This window comes from Tasmannia lanceolata, unplaced genomic scaffold (genome assembly GCF_043159265.1).
Source record: "Tasmannia lanceolata isolate RefF3 unplaced genomic scaffold, GAP_Taslan_0.1 ptg000019l, whole genome shotgun sequence".
Classification (NCBI taxonomy): domain Eukaryota; kingdom Viridiplantae; phylum Streptophyta; class Magnoliopsida; order Canellales; family Winteraceae; genus Tasmannia; species Tasmannia lanceolata.
In genome coordinates this window covers 1,517,633-1,538,301 of record NW_027518696.1, presented here as the reverse complement: position 1 = coordinate 1,538,301, position 20,669 = coordinate 1,517,633, and the positions used below count along the sequence as shown (strand labels likewise).

At 37.4% G+C, this 20,669-nt stretch overlaps 2 protein-coding genes across 3 annotated transcripts; one reads left to right on the top strand and one right to left on the bottom strand.

The window, feature by feature from the left end:
* The first annotated feature begins 459 nt into the window (after positions 1–459).
* Positions 460–5,987, top strand: LOC143852658 (Chaperone DnaJ-domain superfamily protein). 2 transcript variants are annotated; one of them, XM_077362165.1, is made up of 6 exons: positions 460–613; positions 1,346–1,438; positions 3,139–3,169; positions 5,303–5,329; positions 5,412–5,544; positions 5,655–5,987. In XM_077362165.1, exons 1-6 carry the CDS (start codon positions 548–550, stop codon positions 5,707–5,709), a joined length of 405 nt encoding a protein of 134 aa, XP_077218280.1. In that variant the 5' UTR covers positions 460–547; the 3' UTR covers positions 5,710–5,987. The 2 variants fall into 2 exon arrangements, with proteins under 2 accessions (XP_077218280.1, XP_077218279.1); XM_077362164.1 differs by having other exon boundaries at positions 5,409–5,544.
* Positions 5,988–7,165: 1,178 nt separating this feature from the next.
* Positions 7,166–15,805, bottom strand: PDK (pyruvate dehydrogenase kinase). The gene is made up of 6 exons (XM_077362163.1): positions 15,464–15,805; positions 12,995–13,253; positions 12,581–12,761; positions 10,994–11,141; positions 10,473–10,689; positions 7,166–7,736 (listed from the first exon to the last, which is right to left on the bottom strand). Exons 1-6 carry the CDS (start codon positions 15,710–15,712, stop codon positions 7,678–7,680), a joined length of 1,113 nt encoding a protein of 370 aa, XP_077218278.1. The 5' UTR covers positions 15,713–15,805; the 3' UTR covers positions 7,166–7,677.
* Positions 15,806–20,669: the final 4,864 nt, after the last annotated feature.

Here is a 20,669-nt window from a genome sequence, read left to right as displayed (position 1 = left end):
ATTGCTTTGGACTATTGCTCTATTCCTTTTTAATTGCCATCAATCCAACGGTGACGATTATTCGATTGGATTTATTTCGAAGCTACATCTTCAATGTATCCAGATCAAAAATTTGGGTGATGAATTCCAATAATTGCACCTCATAGTACTCATGAGTCATGGATATGACATGGCATTTTCACCAACTCTAGAGTTACTCGGACGAGTTGACTAGAGTAGACTCACTTCCAATCTATAGAAAAATCTGCTCTCGGTATTGCCCAACATCTGCACCTCATAGTACTCATGGGCAAGTACACCTCGAGTTTTCACTGATTCTTGAGTGACTCGGTCAAATCGAGTCGACTCACTTGCAATGTATAGAAAACTCTCCTTGAGGTTTCATCCTCTAGTAACTCGGTCGAGTTAACCAGAGTTGACTCGCACGAGAACTCGATTCCTATGGTTTGCAATCGGTTGACAATAATCCGAAGCTGAATCCCATTATTTTATTACAAAATGAGGCAGGAAATGCGGAAGAAAGAGGCAGAATAAAAATCAAGAGGAAATGAAGGGGAATGAGGCGAGGGAGCTGCTAGGGTTTCCACCGAATTCTCGTCCGACTCCATCACAGGTACAAAATTAGTAAAATTTGTTCATTCAATTAAAGAACACTCATCATGTATGATTTTGGAAGCATGAAAAGAATATTGGGTGGATTTACTTTTCAATTCTCTTATCTTTTATCGTTTTGTTTTCTAAGTTATCTAATTTCGTATTTAAGCGGGAGAGATCTTGCTTCGTGCGTTCACTAAATATTTGTGGGATATTCCACTTATCATAGTTCGGATCGTCTGCACCCATCCACTAACACCAAAAATTAAAGGAAAAATTGCCAATGGGGAACATCAAAATACGAACTGGGGACAAGTACACTAATGAAAAATTGTTAGAGAGGGACGAAATGGGGGTTATCAAGTCTCTAAAAGGGGGTTATCAACCCTCTAAATGGGGTTATCAAACTCTCAAAATGGGGTTATCAACCCTCTTTTTAACAATTTTTCAAAAGTATGTCCCCCATTGGCAATTCTCGTATTTTGATGTCCCCCATAACCCCATTGCCAATTTTTCCAAAATTAAATAGATCTGAACGACTTATTTATGTATATCCTGCCGTAGATGTTGACATTTCTTGAGCATTCTTCCTGCACCACCCTTCCAGTTTTATAGTTATTATCTACTTTGTATTGTTGACATTAATGCTTGGTGGTTATGAATATTTTTTTCTCTTGATGAAAGACCTATTTATGTATATTCTGCCGTAGATGCTATTGTATTTCTAATCTCAATACATGGACAACTGCAGGTTAAGGTAGCCTATAAAAGGAAAGTATGGGAGTCGCACCCTGACCGTTTTCCGTTACATGAAAAGTCTCATGCGGAATCTAAATTTAAGTTGGTAAGCATATGGTTGCTCGAGCAATTCTGGTCCTTAATGGTGTTATTGGTTTTTCATATGTTACATGAACAAGCATTTATTTAATGCGTGAAACCATGGGAGAACTGGTTGTTCTTATCATGATCTGACTTGTACTTGCAATACTTGTGATGTAGAAACCAAGTGAATACATATCTCTGCAGGTTCGAGACAAGGCAACCCTTATTTATCTGGAGACCAACTAATTTTTTTTTGTGTTTGTTTAATCCGCTCTTTTTCGGTTAATTAGGTTATCTAGAATCTATTTCCATCGCTACCCGACAATCACTACTATCATGCAGAACTTATATGAGAAGTACATGATAGCATTTTTTGTTACTCGTATGAGAAGTACACAATAGAATTTATCAGTGGTTAAGCAAATTCAGAAGGCATTACTTCTTTTGACAAGGTGGAGAGCAGGTGATCAGAGACTCTACCATCTCCTAACTGATTTTCCCTTTGAGAAGAATCCATGCATATTGTCCTGTTATTTAATTTTATACCTTTCCTCTAATGGGTAGGTGGTGAACAAAGGCTATAAAGTATCAGTTATAAAAACCTTTTTCTTAGATTACAGTAGCGATATCCATGATTCTGAGATTGTGATAGGATGACTCCCAGAATGACATGAAATGAATGCTTGGTGAAGGATCCATGTTCTACCATGGCCTTTGTACCATATTACTTTTGTAAGATCCACATGGTTCAAAACCCAGTAAATAGTCTGACTGACGTTTGACCTTTTCCCTGAGGATATACTATCATCTAGGATTGGAAGATTGAATGGCACATGTTATCACATTGTGAATACAATTGTACCTTTTGATCTGCAGCATCCACACATGGATTCCTGGGAAGAAGAGTCCCTTAGACATAAGATGTCATCTAGAAGGAAGACATGTCCATGTCAAGGAACTTCCTCTCAGCCTCCTCCTCCCTATTATCTACATTGCTAGTTACCCGAAATTGCATTAATGGCCCTTTATAAAGGACAAAAGTACCCATGCATCTTTGATAAAACGGGAAATATACCCCTATTTAGGTTCACGTGGCAATATTAGGAGGGCTGTCTGGGACAATCCTGGCACAAGTGAGAGACGTGTCAGCCGAGATTCCAATGCTTTTAGGATTAACAACATGTACCCAAATGCATACAATCCTGAAAATTGTAGAAGCTTTGAAGTCCTATTGCCTTTATTGGCTTAATAGCTCATATGGTAATATCTTTCATAATTGCGGACCCAGTCAGCTATATAGTAATAACTGATAAGATCACCCTGTTATTATTTATTTATTTTATTTTATTTGAAATGTAAAAGATCGCCCTGTTATTGGGATACAACTTTGGTTTGAAGTTATGAGGGTTTTGTCTTTTTTTCTTACCCTTTGTATTTAACATGCTTAGTCTTATTAATCAAAAAAAAAAAAAAAAGAATGATGAGAAAAAAATAATAAAGGAGAAGAAGAGAAAAATGCCTCACTCATCCGTTATATTACTTTTCAAATGTGATATTTAGAACACGTACCTGTCTATTTTGGGACATAACTTATCAATGAACCCCAGATGGTTAAATGGATCCTTTTAAATGTCTGATTGTGCATTATCTCTCCATATGTTTTCCATTCCAGTGGACTCCTGAATCTTAATTATCTGACCATGATGGTTTTATCTAATGCAGATTTCAGAAGCGTACTCATGCCTGCAGGCTGGTAATTCTCATGCCCTTACCCGTTTCATTCAAGACCAAAATACCATGGTTTGCAAACTCCTTGGGTCGAATAAACAATTGACCAAATCAACTCAGATCATTCGGAGAATCAAATAACCTGTGAATTTTTTTGTCATAGCATGTTCATAACTTGCTTGACTTGGCAAAATCATGAAGTGAGTTGTTGATTCAGGATTAAAAATATGATACATTCTGAACTGGATTTTTTAAACTTTGACTAATTTGTTCATTTATTCTTGGAAATATAGGAGATTCTCGTACAGATTTTGTTATATGACATGGGATGCCAGAGATGTAATTATTTCTTTTTTGGTTTTCTTCCTATGTTACATGTAGCTGCATTTTGTATCTTCGTTTCTTATTCCACTGAATTACTTGTCCCCATTAACCTGATGCACATTTTTCACGTTTGCTTCATATTTCTACTGAAAATTCTTTTCTTCAAGTGGATTTTGGTATTCTGGAGTTATCCATTTTAATAGGTTTAGGCAAGGTTTTTCAGTGACAATTTTGTGGAAGAACCCAGCTGGCCAACTTGTTGCTTTTGCATTTCAGAGGGACAGCAGTAGGAACTCAGTATTCATGCAAAATTTTCAGCAGGTTAGAGGGCAAAGTATGTCCTGCAATTGGAATTCATTTGATTTTTCTTTATTATACTGATGGGATTTCCATTCTGGCTCTCAGTTCAATAGAATATTGCTGCCTGAGATCTTTACTGGCAGCCTTTACTAAAGGCATCTGTACCAAGACACAAAAGGATTGATTTTAATTCTTTTTTGTTTCTCTTGGTTTGTGCCACTGGGGAACTCTTAACAGTTGTTTCTGGTAACCTAGTATGGATTAAAACAATCTTATTTTTTCCACAATTTCAGTCAATGTAGTTGTAATTGAAATAATTTTTGGCAGCAGCATGACCAATTTCATTTCTTTTTCTTATTCGTCTTCCAAAATAAATTTGGAATTTTACGATCATTTAACTGATATTGCATTAATAAAACTATAGAATTATACACCTTAAAAAGGAAAAAATTACAGGTGGAAATTCAGGTAGCCTTTAAAAATTTTGTTATCAAATCCAAATTGATTTTACTCGTAAACAGTGTCTTTTTTTTAATGTTTTAGCTTTATGTTCATTTTGTTTCCAATCTTTGCATTGAATTTCATATGACAAACAAATGACGAAAACAAAGAACTACTGACATTCATTTTTTGAAAAGAAAAACATGAAATTATTCAAAAAAAAAAAAAAGAAGATGAAAAACCTTGAAATGATTTCAGGCTATTGGAAATATGTACTAATGGCAGGAGGTTGCTATTGCTGTACAACTTGTTGAATGGTTGAATAGATGGCTCCACTTCAGTCCACAGGATTCATTGATCCTGGATGGGAACATGGTGTTGCCCAAGATTAGAGGAAAAAGAAAGTAAAATGCAATTGCTGTGGTAAAATTGTTAGTGGCATTATATTTAACTATTATTGAATTTTGATGGGCCATAAACTACTATTCGGAGTGTCCTCTGATATGCATCATTGTAGGTAAATCGGTGATTGCTGAGTTGTTTGCGTTCAGTGTTGGGCTGTAGGACAACATATTTTGGAGGCTATAACTCTCGTTGCTTCTGTACTACGTTAGGTTACTCAGCTATTAAACTGTTTATGAGATAGCATACATTGATTATTATTTTTTTCTGTTTTTTTTCCCTTTTGGTAGGTATGCTGGGTTAAAATCTACAACCTCAAGCTTGAGGCGGGAAGCCTCATTATATACGCTATAGCTAGAAATCATAAACAAGTTTCTGCTATCCCCTCCCTATATTTACCCATCTTATCTATCCTTTTATTTATTTTTTTGCATCTTTCTTTTAAGCTGTTTATCTAAGTCTTTTTATGTTTTTGCATTACATGTTTAGTCACTGTTGCAATTCGTTAGAGCTGATTTTTCAGGTTGTATGAGTTGAGTCCAGGTAATGAGTTTGCAAATCATGATAAATAGCATAAAATCCTCATTGGATGAATTATGTAGTGTACATATTCCAATGCGGAAAACAAAATTGGAAGAAGGTACAAAGGTCTTGATCTGTTCCTGAATATTTCATTTCATGGCCATTACAGGTACAGGAGAGGAAAGTTCAGTGCATGGTAACTTTCTTTTAATATCTATGTAGTGAGTGTTGTGATTTTCGCTACATTTGATGCTAAACATATAATATTTCTTAAGTAGCTACATACACACGAGTTGTGAGAAAAGGTGTACCGAGAGCTTATGGGGGAAGAAGCAATCGTGCTTTGGTTAAAGCTCCATTTTTTCTTCTGATTTTAGGAACAGTTTCACTTGGAGGCTTAAATGCTTCAAGGTGAGCAGATGTTACAAGTGTTAAAACATTTTGTTACTCCCATTATGATAGTTGTTAAATTTGGCTTGTTTTGACTTGCATAGTTTTTTTTTTCTTTTCTTTTTCCTCAGGGCATATCAAAGAGAAAAACAGGCATACCCTTCACACAACCCATTTCTTCCTTGATCTGAAACCAGCGAGGCTTGGAAGTGTGTTGAAACTTATGTAATGGATGTATTAATCTCTCAAAGTTCTGTTGTGTACCAAGATTCTAGAGACATCCTTGATTTGATTTAGTCCCCAGGAAATAGTAGTTCTTTCCTGTACGAGGCACTCTAGATGTTGCCCATAGTCCTGGCAAATGTATCATTGTATATGACAAGTTATATAGCTTGTCAACAATTGAATGACGTCTTAACTGTTTAAATTCATTACCCATGAATATAAGTTTCGACTTTCTGAAATTTAGTAAGACAAGGACCCACTGTTTAACTGGCATCATGATCCAATCACATCCTTATTCACGCGTGGGGCCCAATAAAGTAGCCTCGAGGAAAGAGCACAACAACTACCGTTTTTTTTTAGTAATTTTCCAAATAACAACTAGGGGGACGGTGATTGCTAGGGGTGTAATCTATTACCGAATTCATATCCGTCGGATATTATCCGTATCCGTTTATCCGGTAAATTCGAACATTTTATTGCAGCACTTTATCTTTTTTTTCCTACCTACTCGAATGAATTTTTCAAACCCTAAAACTAGACCTCTACATTCTCTTCACAAAATTAACTCTCAAACCCTAAAATATATGAGATCATGTTCTTCCTTTTAAAACAAAGGCAGAGAGAGAGAGAGAGGGAGGCGATGGGGATGAATGATAGTGTTGGTAGTAGTCTTTGGGTTTTTCCTTTTTTTTTGTATATGATGGAATGGGTTTGGGTTATTTTGATGGAATGGGTTTGGGCTATTTTTGTTTTTATTTTATTTTTTCTAAAAAGAATATTCACTTTTCTTATAGAAACAAAAGATAGTGTGTCATTATTAAAAATAAATATTAATTATATTATTAATAATAAATAAAAAGGATTTACTTCTCGGATTCGGATGTTAAACGGATCGGATATACCATTTACCAGATTCGCATCCGCTAAGAGCTGGATATCTCATTAACGGATTCGGATAATATCCGCTTGAAACGGATTCGGATAATATTCGCTTTAAACGGATTCGGATGCGGACGGTAATCGAATTTCTGAATATCCATTTACACCCGTGGTGATTGCCAGGATTCATGCTAACAATCCATTTTTGCCTTCTGAATATCATATGGGAGAGATTTACTAGGGACCATCCCAGAAGGCATTTCTCAGACCGGCTGTTGCATGAGAGAGCAGCCACATAGGATGAATTAAATGAAAACCCATGAATAAGCATAAAACTATCTCCATGGGATGATCCTAACCTATTGATTTAGGAACATCCCTTGTGGAGATAATTTTTGGGGGGACAGCCTACCTGCGGGGCGGACCCACTGTTTTCTAGTATCCAAATCTGTGGGCCCCACTTGTACTTCGTACAAGTCATAAGCCCATTTTGCTCTAGCAAGTGTTTCTAGCAGTTGTCTCAACAAAATTTCCATCCTGCCTACAATATTTCCTTCTTAGCCTTTATTCAATACAGAATATTACCCAGGATCATTTCATCTAACATCCTGTTTTCCATTGGCAAGAAAAGCATGTAAAAATTGTGTTCCTTTGCCAACATAGCATAGTCTTTACTTCTGACCTATTTTATCCTCTCTATATTGTAAAAGAAAGTATAGAGTGCTACTGAAATGCTGCATGACATCTACGCATGCATCAATAGAAGATTTACAATGAATATTTTGAGCTGGACAAAGTAGTTCCTGAGAAATCCTCTGAAGATATTCACTACGCAGGCTAAATGAAAGTAAAAATGGTCTTGGTGGAAATGGATACCTAGCAAATTGCGTGTGAATGGATAAATGCCTGATTGCTGTGACAAGGGGATCGCCAATTCAGTAGAATCTAACGAGGATCAACAACCATTATCCTTGTTAGTGACATCAACTTACTATATGATTGATGAGTGTGAAGTGAGAGCCTCAATGTATGAACAAGATGGGCCCAGAATCACGGCAAAGGTTCTTGTGAATCTCCCAATCGAGACAGATGAAGGTATGCATCAGTTCCTACAAAATACATTCCAGTTCAGTATGTAAAAACACACATCAATTCATACATTTGCATATATGTACACAGTATGTATATGTTTATATAATAGTCAGTTTATTTTACTGGTTACCTTTCAAAAAAAGTGTAAATACATGTGTGCGTATTCATCCCTGTAAAAATAATAAAATATACACCCATGTGCCTGTGTGTGAGGGTTTGTACCAATTCAAGCTGCTATACATGACCTCAAGAGCACTTCATATTGAGTATAGTTTAGAATTTTATAATACCATATCACCAAAGGTTGCTATATATGTACAAATACAGGTACAGATGAAATATAGATGTGACAACCCCAAAACAAATAAATTTTTTACAGCTAACTTTATTTTATGTTTTTGCAAAGTCGGCCAATTTTATCAATTTATAGGTTAAAAAGTTTGAATGGGTCTGAGAAGTTGGGGTACTGATGGAATCAAAAGATGACTTACAAAACAGAGACATCAACGAAAATTACACATGGCTGCAACTACCTACTTGTCAACCACTATTGGAGTACTATCCATCATGCAGTTGTAGCCTGTTCCCATGATGAGATTGGGTCTCCCATCACCCTCCCACTAGACCATCACCCTCCAAATTGTTAGAAAAGACCGGGTCGTTGAACACGTCAAATCCCAATCTTCCATCATAAACCTTGCTATCTCCGTGCCCCGGTGATAATCTCTTGGCCCAAGGCCTAACCTTCTTGAATCTCCTTCAACAATCAACATATCAGAAAGCTCCTCCTTTAGAATATGCAATCCAGTGAAGAGCCCTCCCCTCAATTCCACCATTCATATCCTCCCCCAACACCACTTGGGTCTGGAGTAACCCTAGAACTTCCATCAAATTTGAATTTTACAATGTTTGGGGGAAGAGGGAAACCATCTTGGTTCAAGCCCATGATCAGTGATCTGATAAAAGATACCAATCTCAATTCCTTAAGAAGCTGTCAACCAATGAAAAGGCCCCTAAGAACTTTTTTATTACCTGCCCACCCTTCCCAAGTCAATCAAAAATTCCTATGGTGTGCCTAAGTTATTCAAAAGTTGACCACATCAGTCATTCACTATTCCAAGTGGAGCCCTTTCTATGTCACAAATAGCTCCTACATTTTCAAAATATCGCGGTTTTATTGCAACATTTTGATAAAATGACGAAATCCCGGAATAATCCCGAGATTAAAAAAAAAAAAAAAATATATATATATATATATATATATATAGAGAGAGAGAGAGAGAGAGAGAGAACGGGTCCTACACATATGTGTAGAGAGTTCTCTACACACTAACTTAAAATACAATGGGGGCCCACATTGTTTGGGTGATCCAAGCCATCCATTTTAAAGGCCCTCACATAGATAGGGTGTCCACAAAAAATCAGATCCATAGGATCATCCCAACCCTACGATTTGTGGAGGTAAAATGGATGTCTTTAAAACTTCACAAATTAGTCCATTTTTTTCCTCCACAATTCGAATGGTTAGGATGATCCTATGGATCTGATTTTTTGTGGACACCCTATCTATGTGAGGGCCTTAAAAATGAATGGTTTGGATCACCCAAATAATGTGGCCCCCACTGTATTTTAAGCTAGTGTGTAGATAACTTATCTACACATATGTGAAGGAACCGTTTTCTCATATATATATATATAGAGGAAAGTGAAGCTACACCGCCGGTGTAGCTAACTTAGCTACACCGCCGGTGTAGCTAACTTAGCTACACCGCCGGCTTAAAATACAATGGGTATATGAGGAAAGTGAAGCTACACCGCCGGTGTAGCTAACTTAGCTACACCGCCGGCTTAAAATACAATGGGCCCACATTGTTTTGGTGATCCAAACCATTCATTTGATTGGCCCTCACATAGATAGGGTGTCCACCAAAAATCAGCTCCATAGGATCATCCCAACCCTACGATTTGTGGAGGCAAAAATGAACGTGTAAAAACCTTCACAAATTTGTCCATTTTTGCCTCCACAGTTTGAACGGTTGGGATGATTCTATGGAGCTGATTTTTGGTGGACACCCTATCTATGTGAGGGCCAATCAAATGAATGGTTTGGATCACCAAAAGAATGTGGGCCCATTGTATTTTAAGCCGGCGGTGTAGCTTCACTTTCCTCATATATATATATATATATATATATATATATAGCGATATTTTCATTTAATCATTTACTGTGATAACATAGCAATGTTTTTACGATATTTTTATTTATATTTATATTTATTATTTTTATGGCGTTTTCCCTTTATAAACTTGAAAAAAAAAATTAATATATCTCGAGATTTTCCCTTGCTGGGAACGATATTTGTGACAGACTCCTTTGAGTTTTGACCTTGGCCATGTTCTCGTCAAAGTCCAAGTTCTTAAACATTGCTTCTTATAGTATCACTATTGTATTTTTCACATGCCAAAGTGGTGAGTCTATAATTTATGATCTTATTCTCTATATAAAGGTAGGAAAAGTTATAGGATGATCAAAGTTGAGCTTTTTCCCTAGTGGTCATCACCACTAGGGAAAAAGCATATGGCGTTGAAGTCAGTGGTTCAAACTTCATCCTGACCTATCAAATTGGAAAAGGTTAACGAACTGTCTATTGCATAAACTGATTCGTTCACTGAAAAGAGAAAGGAATGTGGGTGACAAGTGACGACTGGCATATAAAACTTGAATGAAAATAGAATGATGAAAATGCACTCACCATATCCTTCCATAGAGATAATTTGCAGATCTCCTCCAAAGTATCGAGCATAGAGGCGGCTAATTGGTAGCCCGTATCCATATCCAGCCATTATTACCCCCTCAGTTGCTCCTTCCAAGTCTGTCTTCTCCTCAAGTGGGTTTTTGGCTGTACTGTAAAGATAGGTAAAAATCTTAGGAAGACCGCTTCTTGGAATTCCACCCCCTTCATCTGAGATCTGGTATGCAAAGAAGCCAAAGAATTCATAAGCATATTTGCCCCAAAATGTCAAGTGTAACAACTCAGAATTTATTTTCATAATATAATCTTAGTTTACATGAATTAATCTTGAAAAGTAAAAATGTGTCCATGATATCCCTGGCTAAAATAACACAAGTATGAAAACATGCATGCACATTCTTAAAAATGTCAACAAGTTTCATCATTCAAATTTAATTATTTAATTTTTTCCATCAATCTCATGTTTGGAATGCTGGAAATGGTCGAAATTAGATTGCGTATAAAGATTAATGTGTGCATACCTTTATGGTCACATCCTCTACCCCATCAGCGACTATGATTCTAACAGGAGGTACATCGTTATCTGAATTCATAAATCGCTCTTGAACAGCACGCAAAGAGTTCTTAACTAACTCAAATACCATAAGATGCAAATGTGAAGAGACATACCTGTTATGAAAGCAAAGTAAATAATTATATGTCCATGGTTTAATTACTTGTAAAATACGAAACTTCATAACAGAAAAAACTCATAAACTTTCGTAAAACTAATTATGTCTTTTCTGAACTAGAAAAATAAAAAAAGATTTAAAATCTTTTTCAAATTCAAAAAAACTTGAATACATGATTTTTATATTTATTCAGGTTGATTACTTCATGATCAAAGAGAAACTCTCAATCAAGGATGATAACTTCGTTAGAGATAGACTATTCATCTATTATTCACAAGTCAGCAAACTAAAAAGGGTCATAGCATGGATGCATATTGATGCATAAGAGGTGTATTAGCCACTCCATCAATAGTTGATTACTAACCAATTTCTGCAGTTCGGAACTTCGGATTACTATCTACAATGTCAGTAGGGAATTATCGAGCTTCAGGAATTTCTACACATTGATACCAAATGCTTCATTTTCAGTATTTTCCATAAAAGTTGAAAAAATCAACTTTGAAGACCATTGAATTATGGCTAATGTAATCACTTGCTAAGCTCTAATCTCTATTATATTTTCTTCGTTCAGAAAGCTTCCGCTTGGACTATTTATGGTAATAGGTTCTACCTATATTATTTTCTTTGTGATTCAGAATGCTTCAATCCAACCAAATTCTGAGAAATGATGGCTAAGAGCCACAAATGGACTGTTCAATGGAGGTGCTGAGAGAAGACATTGCTAACTCTCAAGACTTATTATTACTGATGCCAACTTCTCATGGGAAATTTTCCAAGATGGACCAAAAACCCTGATTTCATCATTCTGACCCTTATGTACCTACATACTAACTGCTAGTGCATAAGAATCAAGTGTAAATTTGATGTTGGAGTTACTGTACAAGTTTAATCGTTGAAACACAAAGAGGGATACCGAATGCTCGCACTTCCCATTTGGCATCACTCAAACACTGGATAGGGTGAGTTGAGTCGTTCAGTTCGGTCCCTAATCGTAGGGACCTCACTTCGTTGAAGTTTTCTAAAAAACATAAATTAGGATAAATTGGCATCACTCAAACACTGAATAGGGTGAATTTCGGCATGTGTCAGTTTTTTACAGAGAGAGAGAGAGAGAGAGAGAGAGAGAGAGAGAGATTAAATTAAATAAAGTCCAGCACACCTACATAAGGTAGTGACCAGCTATATGACATGGAATTGGATAAATTACAACACTGGGTAGTGCCATGGTTTGAACCTGTAAGAAGGGTGTTACCATATAGAACATAAAGGTAATAAGAAGAGTAGAACGAAGAACGGAATATCTTTCTCCTATCAGAACCAAATGGAAGACAGTTTTCTTATTTATGGAAGGTAAATCAATCACTGTAGAACACCAAGTTTACTGCCAAACAAACAATCACGAAAAAACCCAAACTGGAGTCCCAAAAATGAACTTACGGGAAGGTAAAATCGGGATCCCCGTATATGTTAACATCGGGGGCACTCCCATATTCTCGCAAACAAATTGCACGGGCATCCTCACTGGCATTTTCTGCAACTTCCATGGGAGACATTTTACAGTGAATATGGCCTACGCGGCCAGGTTGAGGATTGGGATCGTGCAAGGCCACATGCTGCCCTGAAATATACCAAAAATAAGGTTTGGTCAGCGAAGTTACTGACCAAGCAATCCAGCAGTATAAACATGTTCAAATATTTATTCTTAGAAAAAAAAGATGGTTAGAGAGAGAAAAAAAAGGAAATAAAGTTAAAACATGCATAAGAAGGGACTATCTTAGAACCACCATAACGAAAATAATTGAAGAGATCAAATCAGAAGAAAAAAAGAAACAAAAAGAATGAACAGAGAACCTATAAGCATGCGAATCCCAATTCTTGACATGTAAAAACGATCCAGAAACTGATGAATCTCCTCCAAATCTCCGGGCAAAACCTTTGGATTCAAGTCTTTCTTAAGCTGCTGAACACCCAAAGCCATTGCAGGCACCACATTGTTATGTCTCACTTTAATCATCTTAATCATTTGGGTGAAAGCCAGCTCGTCACTTGAATCCTTAATATCTGGAAAGGATCGAAGTTCACCAAATGACTCCAAATACCAGTCTCGCACCTGAAACAATACTCCCTTTCAAAACCATAAAATCGCCCCAAAATACATTTTAAGAAGTAATAATTAACATAATCAACCAATCGATCGAGAAAATATAAAATTTCCAGGTTCTAATTAGACTAATCACAGCTAATTAGACTAATCACAGCATAAATCACTGAATCATGTCCAAAAGATATCCATTGCACTAGATGCACTAAAAACGAAAAATGGAATAAATTTTTCCACCATTCAAAAAAAAAACGAAAAACATGTGTAGATGATCTCTAGGGAAGTAAATGGAAAAACATCAAACTTCACATGCAAAATCTGTTAGTGATTTTGGATTTTCAAAATCATGTATTTTGCATGTTTTAGTGTTTTGGAAAATGTTTTATCAAAAGCGTTTGGGAAAAAGAAAATGTTTTCTTGGAAAGATTTGCTTTTACAAAGGATGTAGAAGTGTAGTTGAAAAGATAGTCCCGTACCGGATGAGAGAAAGGAAAGAGAAGGACTTATAAAGCACTACACTTTTCTAATACTTGTTGATTGCACATTAGGTTGGACCCGCGGGACGGTGCAACGCACCATTCGCACACGCACACGCGCACGCGTGGCGTGGGCAATGGGCTATAGGGCGCATAATGGCGCTTTTTTAGGCGCACTTTGCACTTCGGGCCCATAACTCCAACGGTCAAAGAGTGTGATCAAATGGGTTGTGTCCCTTCCCCCAACGGTCAAGTGCCAAGGGGGTGCGATCCACACCATAGATGGTTGATCTAACGATGACGGGGTTGGAAAGAGAGGTTTTACTCAAACCAACAGTCACCTCTAGGATCGATCAGGACCGTTCAATATCAATGAGTGCGATCTAACGGTCAGATTTCAAACATTCTGGAAAGGTGCCCTGTAGAGGTGTTTTTCACACTGAAAAGACACGAGGTGGTCTACAAAATGTGCAAAATTCAGTCATTTCATATAGAAAAACGAATTGGCAATTCTGACAGACTTTACACTCTCTTCTTCACTCGTACAAAATCCCCAAGTATTTCTACATACTGTTTTTCTTTTATTTACTGTTCTAGATACTGTTTTCTGCAGAAACAGTATCTAGAAATTTCTCTAAGGCTTGAAATTTCGGAAGGGCATTTCGGGTTTGATTCCGCTAGTGCTACACGTCATCAAACATTACTAGGGCTTCCCTACTAGGCTTCATTGTATCTTGGAGGAAATTCGCGGATCCCCTTTGCACACTACTAGTGGGGGCGAATCTTGTCTTAAGGAAAGTGATATCACGCCTTGAAGCAACAAGTTTCTGTTTTCTATCAAAAACGGTACCCTCAATTTTAAAATCAGCATAAGATACCGCAAGAACAACAACCTCCAGAAAAAGTTCGTAAAATTCTGAAGGAATCAAAACCAATCTGCCAAATCAACACCGAATTCAGTAAAGAACAAAACCATTTACACAGTCATGTCAAAAATATTGCCACTACACAAAATGCTGCAAGAACCACAACTCCTTGTGAAGAAAAAAATGTAAAGGATTTTCTTGGAAAAGTAATACATATTGAGATTGCATGCATACACTTCAAGAACCCACATGGCAGATGAAAATAAAACACAACAAGAACCAAAGAAACTCATATGCAGAATATAAACTTATCAATCTACAAAAAAAGAAAGAAAGAAAAGAAACAGAAAACACAGCAAGAACCAACGAAACTCATATGCAGAATATACACTTGTCAATCTACAAAAAAACAAGAGAAAAGAAACACTTGAAGAACCAACAGAAAACCCTGAAAAATCAAAATCCATGAGCAGATACACAGAATGCTCTAGAAACAAAAACTCCCATGCAGACTCAACACCAAACATTCAAACAGGCAAAAGTTAGTTTAGCTATTTACAAAAACTTAACCAAGAAAAAAAGAAACAAAACCCATTTGCAGAGCCAACCTAAAACCCTACAAAGAATCCATAGACCCACCTATAACCCACTTGTAGAATCAACAGAAAATGCAGAAAGAACCAAGACCCATCTACAAAATCAAAACCCATTTGCATAGCCAACAAAAATATTACAAAGAATCCATAGTCTCATCTAAAACCCACTTATAGAATCAACACAAAAATGCAAAAAGAACCAAGACCCATCTATAAAAACAGCTTTATCAGAAAACCCAAAAGAAAATCAAGTCCAAGAAAAGAAAGAAAAGATTGAATACCTTCAGAACTGCAGGTTTTTCAGACAAACCATATGGCAAGGTCTCAAGCTCAATGGCTCTCCTTGCAATCCGTATGGGAAGCTCTTTGTGAAGAAACTGAGCAGAGATTAACAAGTTCTTGTCCGTTGGATTAGACCCAAAATCCATCATATACCTCAAGCTTACACCAGTCTGTTTCATACTCCCCCATTTTTGCACTACTTCACTCGAGATTTTACAGAAAGACTCTGAAAGCTTCTTAACAGCCATGACTGGAGCTTCACGGTGGCATAGGTGAGAATTTAACAAAGTTTAAGGGCGAAACCGAAACATGCAAAAAACAGAGAGAGAGCGAGAGGGAGAGAATGCCAATGCCAGTGATTTTAACTAGAGGAAAGTTTGGGTATATCTTAACCATGGTTAGTTTTCCAACCTGGGGTGTAGTTGAAATGATTCGGTTACTGTGTGCCTAGCACGTGCCAGATGGAAATGAAAGGCTGAGATTTCGTCCGTGTTTTGTGTTTGTGCCATGTGGGGCCCTCATTTTCGTGTGCCACGTGGAAAGTAGCCTGATCAAGGCAGGACGTTAAGAGACGTGGGGAAACGTTTTACGTCTGTCTGAATTAGCAAAGACCGTTTCCTGATAATCTCCGCCGAATTAGCAAAGACCGTTTCCTGAATTAGCTGTCTGATTGATCTACACAGCTAACTTGGTGGTCCATACTGTCTACCAAAATCCGACCGAATTTTCGGATTTTGGCGAACACCGAAACCAAAACGTAGGGGTGGCCAGAACCGAACCAAACCCGAAGAACTGAAACGGAACCGAAGAACCGAACCGGAACCGAACTGTTTAAAAATACTTTGGGTCCGGTTCGGTTTCACTGATGAAAAACCGAACTTATTCGGTTCGGTTCCGGGTCTAATGTTCTTGGTTCGGTTCTGGAACCGAAGAACCGAACTTTGAATATATATATATAATATTTTTTATATTTCTATTATACATATACTTATTAATATAAATTACTTATAATATTAATAAGTAATATTTAATACTATTCTTATAATAAGAAAGTAACTTATATTATAACTTTAATTAAAAGTTTTTATAAATTATAATTAGTAATTAGTAATTAGCCATTAGAACCGGAGAACCGGACCGGACCGATTTTTCCCACTTTTCAGCTGATTTTGTCTTCATTCACGAGGTGGTTGCTGTCAGATGCAACAGACCATCAGTGAAATGCCTTTTGCGATGAACGCTAGCAAATCCCATATATTAATACAATATGGTAGGGATAAAAAGAAATGAATTGGTAATCTAAGAATTACCAGTGCCCACAACCAATAAGCAAACCGAAATTGACATATGACTCTATCCAACACATTTCTAAAACTATGATGCATCATCGTGGACTTGCCCGAGGACTCTCATTCACCTTGGTCAAGTTCTTGACTTCTTGTTCAGGTCTCTAGTCACATTTTGGCCTGCCTCCATGTTTCGACGCATTGTTGTTATACCCTAATAAAATTGCCTATTTATTCATTTTTTTATTTCAGTAAGAAATAAAAAAATACTTCTTAACATTTAGCCTATGTTAATATTAAATTTTTGCATTAAAAAATACGTAATGCAAGAGTTAAAGAAGGTTTGCGGATAATTAGAGATCATGACCTAGTCTGATGTAGTTGCATGGTCCAGTGCTTGAGTGCTTGGGTCTCCCTAAAATTGGTTCGTGGATGGTTACAAGTACCAGCTTTTGATTGGTTTTCAATATCCGTGGTCCATTTTTACCTAACTATATGGACTGGTTGAGGAATTTGTAATGCATTTGTTATAATATTATGATTGATTTGTTAATATGATCTATGATTGGCTGTATTGATTAATACAAGAGAAATTAGGTTTTTTATTGCCTTGTTAGTGAGAACTGACCACCCTTCTTTAACTTTCTTATGAACCACTACTCCCATTTGCATTAAAGAAGTTGATGTCTTTCAATTTCGTGATTAAGCACAAAGTTGTGGGTTTCAGACAAACAAACATTCCAAAAAGTTTAAAAAGAAATAGATGATATGAGTAAGGAATGAATCAAATGTATGGACACAATCTAGTTTTGATAGTGGCACCCTAAACTTTATTAGTTTATTACCTAATATGGTTGTGTTTTTTTTTTTTTTTTTTTGGCCCGGAAAGCCAACCCAATCCGATTTGTAAAAGAGTTGGGTTAGGGTTGAGAGATTTAGAGGCGGGTTAAGGTTAGGGTTGACCTCCGTGACCTGAGGCTTAGGCTTGGCTGGGTTAGAGTTAAAGTAGTCCTACCTAAGGTTGGGCTTGGATCAGCCCCAACCCAACCCACTTGGCCCGGATTGCTTGCTTCAATTGCGTGTGCAAACGTATTGAGGTGCCAATAACTTTACAACATAGAGTCGGTCTCACTTTTGATTGATATGAGCCATTCTATGGACTGATTCAAAGATCCCTTCCCTGTTTTTGAGTTCAAGAAGGAGATCATCTGATTGAGGGAGATGCGCTTTATAACTGGCTTGATCCCTATCACTCTCAAATGTCTAGAGGAGTGGGTTCCTCACCTTGAACCGGCTATGAGCTCCAATCCATGAAGAAAACTCTATGCAACCACTTGCAAATTCCTATCTTGTTTTTCGCTAGGTTGTACCCAACAAATCATTTCTATAGGCTGATCCCAACCCTCCTATCTATAGAGGTTTCCATAAGATGCAGTTCCTCCATAGATCGGAGGTCTAATATCACCCTATGGAAATGATTATTGCGGCACAACCATTTATGCTGTGGGCCATCAAATGGAGGGTTTGGATCATCTTATGGTGTGGGGAGTATAGTACTTTTTGGAAAAAAAAATACTCAGCTTACACCGTATAAAAACTACTTGTTCTTGTATTCTATCTCAAGAAAACAGTAAAGGATTTTCGATGCACTTTGTCCTAAGGCTTGCCCAAGATCATCTCACCGTGCCAAATTCCTTATAAAAAAGATGTGGGCTAATCGCACCTGAGTGTGTCTGGGGTGTTGTTGTTGTTGTTGAACTTACTGCCTAACCCCGCCCAACTATGCGTGCACCCTGTACTACATATCTATCTATATTGTAGGTTATGTGATTTGCTGGGGACCATCCTAGACAGCGTTTCGCAGATCGGTTGTTGCATGAGAGAGCGGCCACATAGGCTCACTTTTCAACAGATTTTGTCTCATTCATTTAATTCATCCGAGGTGGCTGCTCATGCAACAGGTAGCCCACGAAATGCCTTCTGGGATGGTCCCTAGCAAATCCCATAATATATACTAGCCATGTTTCTTTCCTTTGTCATTCTTTTTCTTTCTAAGAAATTTTTTTATTAGAAAATCTTTTTCTCTAAAAATTTGGTAATGGTTTTCATCCTACTCTCTCTTCGGTGTTTTCTTTATTTCTTCACTCTTAGCACGTAATGGGGCCCACTATTTCACACATGATGCTGCGATGGAGTGGGGCCCAACAATTTATATCAATGGCTACCATGATTAAGGCCCACCATTTTACACATCATGATGGGATTGGGCCACAGCTTTATACCTCATGATTTTATGTGGTGGGGCTACCTTTTACACCTAATGTTTTGATGGCGTGGGGCTGCCGACATCTCTTGCCAAACCTACGGGTAGGGCTCACCATTTTACACACATGCATAGCAGGAGACTGGAATACTAGCATAACCAAGGCCCTCTTTGGATTGCAAGAAAAACATTTTTGACCGATTTTCTTTTCTTGGGAAAAGTTTTTCTTTTCAAAATTTAGAGGGAAATTTTATGATTGTAGCTAATGTAGTGGGATATTACCATAAATTGAACGTCCCTCTTGAGTAAAAATTTAATAGGGTAGTTTCAAGTTATCTGTTTTAGTGGATACAAAAAAGTGGGAACTATGAGAAATACTTCTCCTTTCCAAACTTTTTCCAAAAAAATCCTACAATCCAAACAGCGCCTAAGAAGCATGGAAATTGGAGATACAAGTGGTGAAGCACTTGAAAACCTGAAAAAACGAAGAAAGTCTTGAAGACGTGTATGAAGAGTTGAGTGAGTATGCTTCTATGGTCGAAGTTCTTTCCCTTGAGGGCCATGACGGAGGCAGTGTAAGTAGTGAAGATGGATGAAAATGGCGGAAATGGCAATACAGAACGTAACAACACAGACACACTCTCTCTCTCTCTCTCATTCATTCATTCATTTAGGGGAGAACACTAAGAAGTCGGATTTTGCAAATTTCCGTAGATACTTGACGACACTCTCTCTCTCACACACACTCTCTCTCTAGGGGGTCGTCGTCCGAATCCGAATATTCACTAGCTTCCTTCCCTTTTAATACCTTGACCATCATCTTGCGAAGCTCCTGCATGTTAGCACGGAGAAAATCATTTATCCCCGTTGCGGCTGGCCTACGCTGGGCGGATTGAGAGTTAGATAAAGGTTTTGGATACTCTAGTCATTTTAAAAATTTTGACAAGAAAAAGTTAACGGAAGTCTGTTTTGGGCTCACATTTGGTGAATCGAGCATCCAAATGAGACATTACTTAACTGTGCAAGTAGCAATAGCAAGGAACAGAACAGAGAAAATACTCCAAAGCCAAAGGATTTAGGCTCACACTTTCGTTCTATCTCCGGTCTGGGTGAGCTTTCGTGATCATATTGAGCATCCTTTATACTCTTATATAGGTTAATAGTGTATGACACTGCTTAAAATAAAAGAAAGTATGTGTCATATGGAACAAAATCAAAATGCGACCTTGCCGGAATGTTTGCAGAGATTTTATACCACCTTGCCGGAATGTTTGCAGAGATTTTATACGGTGAATAAGCCCGTATAGCCCCTTATTTTTCATAAAGTACTGTATGGACCCATCATAGGATGATCTAAACCGTCCATGTGATGGAACACAACTTAAATAGATTGTGCCCAAAAATCATGTCCATAGGACGATCCTAGCCCTCCGACCTATAGTTTGGAATATAAATGATTCTCATGCGAACGATGATAAATTCGCACCACTTTAAAGAAGGGTATGCGGCAGACTTTAAAATGTTTTTGGGATAATTACATTTACACCCTCTCTAGTTTCTGACACATCCACTTCCTCTCCTATAGTTTAAAACGTGACAATTACACCCCTGTAGTTTCAATTTGTTTAAGGTTTGCCCCTGAGGTTCGTCCATAGA

What these genes read in the sequence shown, in the direction of transcription:
- LOC143852658 (XM_077362164.1), top strand. Translation starts at nt 548, where the DNA reads ATGAAGGGGAATGAGGCGAGGGAGCTGCTAGGGTTTCCACCGAATTCT. An exon ending in GTACTCATGCCTGCAGGCTG is followed by an intron (nt 3,170 to 5,302) that starts GTAATTCTCATG and finishes TGGCCATTACAG; the next exon opens with GTACAGGAGAGGAAAGTTCA. An exon ending in AGAGGAAAGTTCAGTGCATG is followed by an intron (nt 5,330 to 5,408) that starts GTAACTTTCTTT and finishes ATATTTCTTAAG; the next exon opens with TAGCTACATACACACGAGTT.
- PDK (XM_077362163.1), bottom strand. Translation starts at nt 15,712, where the DNA reads ATGGCTGTTAAGAAGCTTTCAGAGTCTTTCTGTAAAATCTCGAGTGAA. An exon ending in TGGGATTCGCATGCTTATAG is followed by an intron (nt 12,762 to 12,994) that starts GTTCTCTGTTCA and finishes GGTATATTTCAG; the next exon opens with GGCAGCATGTGGCCTTGCAC. An exon ending in TATCTCTATGGAAGGATATG is followed by an intron (nt 7,737 to 10,472) that starts GTGAGTGCATTT and finishes TGTATTTTGTAG; the next exon opens with GAACTGATGCATACCTTCAT.